The following is a 3,401-nucleotide window of genomic DNA, read 5'->3' as shown; positions in this document are numbered from 1 at the left end:
AGATTGATAGTTCAAATTCTTTTCAATCAAACTCTTCTACTCAAAGAATGCCAGTAGATGGTCCCGAGTCTACTGACGCAGATGATCCAGAGGAAGAGCAATATTCCATAGCCAAGGATAGACCACGGAGAAATATTCGACCACCACAAAGATATGCAAATTTGGTTGCATATGCTTTATCTGTTGTAGAAGAAACAAGTGAAGTTAGTAAGCCTACTTCCTACTCAGATGCAGTTTCTTGTGATAATTCCACTAAGTGGTTGATCACGATGAATGAAGAAATTGAATCTCTCCATTAGAATAGAACTTGGGATCTTGTGAAGCCACCTTCGGGTAAGAAAATTATTGGATGCAAATGAGACACTATTGCGGAGGGAAAGGTCATTGTTTAGAAAATTCATACGAAAGACAATCTAGTTGATATGCTTACGAAGCCTCTTCTGGTTTACAAGTTCAAGCAGTGCTTGGACTTTGTTGGTATTCATTGTTGGTGATTGCCCATTGGGGCATTTGTGAAGAAGGTGGAGCAAGTTTTGTTGGGACATGCCAAAGTGGAGATTTGTTAGTTTGGCAAGTCCCATAGTCCCACATCGAGAAAATCAGGCTTGTTATCTCCTATTGGAACTATAAATTAGGGTCTTAGCTTTAAAGTTAAATGCACCATAAGTAAAACCTAAGTGTTTGCTTTGGGTTTAAGTCCACACTTGGTTAAATAGTTTGGGCTTATAGTATGGGTTTTTATTGTTTAATAAATTCTGGTGTTTTATGACCTAGAAACATCTATCGAACCAACCATGTAAATCTGATACAGTAACCATAAGAAACGCAACATTACCACCATAAGAAATAACATTACCGTGCCGTAAGATGTTTGCCAAAGCATGGGTGGGTGCATGCAGGACAGGAGACGAGGTTTTTCTTAATCCCGAATCCTACCTTAATAATCCTCAATTTATGCACTTATTATCTCGAGCTTAAAAGTGTTTCCACAGCATGGCTTCTAATATATTAGTTGCAGGTAATAAATATTAGCTCATTTAAATTTTGGATCACAAAAGAAGAATTCTTGAACATTGACATCATTTAGCATAGCCACAGCTTGATAGGTCATCAAGTTTTTTATTCTTTTTCTTTTGGCACATACATAGGTTATATGGTTGACTTAAAACAATCTCTCGCTTTGACTCTCGGGCATTGAATCTAAGACTGCTGAAGAAGGCACTGTAGTAGAGCCAATCTTGCATCACCTTCTTGGGTAACATACAAAGGTAGATGTTTTCGACTTACCATGTTGGAGGAGCTTATAGTTTGACTGACCCCCATTAATTTCACTTGCGATAAACATCAAGGATAAACCTCGATCAAGGAACGCAATCCCATACCTTTGATCGTGTAGCTCGAAAAACCAGCGTCCGTAAAGATCTTACGCCATTCGTGTTCCTCCCTTTGCATCCCTCCACTGACTACCATCATCAGCATGTCTAAGAACAACTGTGACTCCCTCGACTTATCACACCTGCTGGCTTCGTCTCCCTGGAGAACAATGTCGATTACGATGACTTTGCCTCCGTTTTGCTTGGATGGTATTGCCTCCCTGCAGCGTTTTAATATCTTCACACATTCCGCATCTTTCCAGTCGTGCAGGATCCACTGCAGCGTATAAAGTTTGATCGATACATAAGCTTATACAGTCTTTCTCCTGATGCATTAATCTTCTACTGCATAACACTAGTAGTAGCTGCTTTCATTCTTGACTAAAGAGCAAAGACAAACTGTCAACTGTGAATTGCCATAATCTTCTACTGCATAACACAGTAGCTGCTTTCATTCTTGACTAAAGACCAAAGACAAACTGTCAACTGTGAATTGCCATAATCTTCTACTGCATAACACTACTAGTAGCTGCTTTCATTCTTGACTAAAGAGCAAAGACAAACTGTTAACTGTGAACTAAAAAACAAGGAACAAAAAATTCCTAACTTGTTCTCATGTTTTCTTCCCAACTAAGTGATTCCCTTCCCTTTTGACAAATCTATTCTAGGATAAACTCGATTTCTAAATAAATCAAATTAACAAATAAATATATCGAAATGCTTTTATTTTACTGTGTTTTCTGTTTTCTAGAGAAAGCTGTAGAACACACAATATATATGACATGTGTTGCTTCAGAAGAATTAGGAATTGGAAAGTTTGCTGTAGTGTTGCGCGTACCTTGAGTAACATAATGTCAGCCGATGGTATATGGTCGAACATGTTTCCCCCAACAACAACCATGTTGTTCGGCGTGCGGGCGGTCGCGGCCGCGGCCACGACGTGGGGCAAGTCGAGGACGGTGCACTTCATTTGCGGGAAGGCCTCGGCCACGATCGCCGCAAGGGTGCCCGTGCCGCCACCCACGTCCACCATGGACCGCGCTCCCTCCAACACCTCCGCATGCTTCTTTACCAACACCTGTCCCACCAGCCGACAGTCGCTCGCCATCGCCTCGTTGAAGACGGCCGCGAACCCCGGCTGCTCGCGTGCCGTCTCGAAGATCCCCTTCCCGTGGGTCGCGGCGAAGGGCGTGGGCGCCCTCCCGTGGAACCACGTCCCCAGCGAGTGCCACGACTGGACCACGAGCGGGTGGAGCATCCCCACCACGAACGGGGCCGCCGCGGTGTGCTCGGAGCTCACCAGGAGCCTCGACCATGGCGTGAGGGCGTATACATCGTCTTCCTGCTTGGCGAAGCAGCCGGTGTGGACCAGCATGCGCATGAGGCGTCGGAGGTCGGCGACCCTGGCGGGAGGGAGGCTGAGGGCGGCGGCCAGCTGAGGGAGAGTTGCGGCGCCGCCGTGGGCGTGAATGGCGTCGGGGACGCCGAGCTCCACCGCGCACTTGACGGACATGGAGGTGATGAATCTAAACGTGTGGTTCCACACCTCGCTCTGGGCCTCAAGCTCCTCCATGATGCCCACAGCAACAGGGTTCTCCATGCTCTTCGGTACAGGGCTCTCCACTCTCCACGATGCTCCCTTATCCTCGGACCAATAATGTGATAGAAATAATAGAAGATAAGAACAATTATTGAAAAAGTTTTATTGAAAAAGTGAAGAAGTTTAAATACAGGATACCAATCTTGGATCGATGCAAAGAATGATTTACAAGCGAGAAGCTTCATGAGTAGGACAAGAGCAGATTGCTGCTATTGCAATTGCTGTTGTTGTGAGAGCACAAGCGTTCCCTTTGTTCTCCTTAAGTCCGCTCTTCGTTCTCTTTAAGTGCGTCGACTGTTGACAGATCAGCGAAGGCTACCGATTTACAAGCGAGAGGCTTCATGAGTAGGGCAAGAGCAGATTGCTGCTACTGTTGCAATTGGGCGAGCTCAGCGACGTTGGTCGATAGCCAAAGACAAGAGCGAAGC

The 3,401-nt window shown here is 45.3% G+C and overlaps 1 protein-coding gene across 1 annotated transcript; it reads right to left on the bottom strand.

The window, feature by feature from the left end:
• Positions 1–1,099: 1,099 nt before the first annotated feature.
• LOC103983314 (trans-resveratrol di-O-methyltransferase) lies at positions 1,100–3,025 on the bottom strand. Its single transcript, XM_009400573.3, has 2 exons — positions 2,212–3,025; positions 1,100–1,650 (listed from the first exon to the last, which is right to left on the bottom strand). Exons 1-2 carry the CDS (start codon positions 2,971–2,973, stop codon positions 1,345–1,347), a joined length of 1,068 nt encoding a protein of 355 aa, XP_009398848.2. The 5' UTR covers positions 2,974–3,025; the 3' UTR covers positions 1,100–1,344.
• Between the last annotated feature and the right edge of the window lie 376 nt (positions 3,026–3,401).

The sequence above is a fragment of the Musa acuminata genome, chromosome BXJ1-4 (genome assembly GCF_036884655.1).
Source record: "Musa acuminata AAA Group cultivar baxijiao chromosome BXJ1-4, Cavendish_Baxijiao_AAA, whole genome shotgun sequence".
NCBI lineage: Eukaryota > Viridiplantae > Streptophyta > Magnoliopsida > Zingiberales > Musaceae > Musa > Musa acuminata.
Note: the sequence above shows the minus strand (reverse complement) of the source record. Positions and strands in the feature narration are given on the sequence as shown.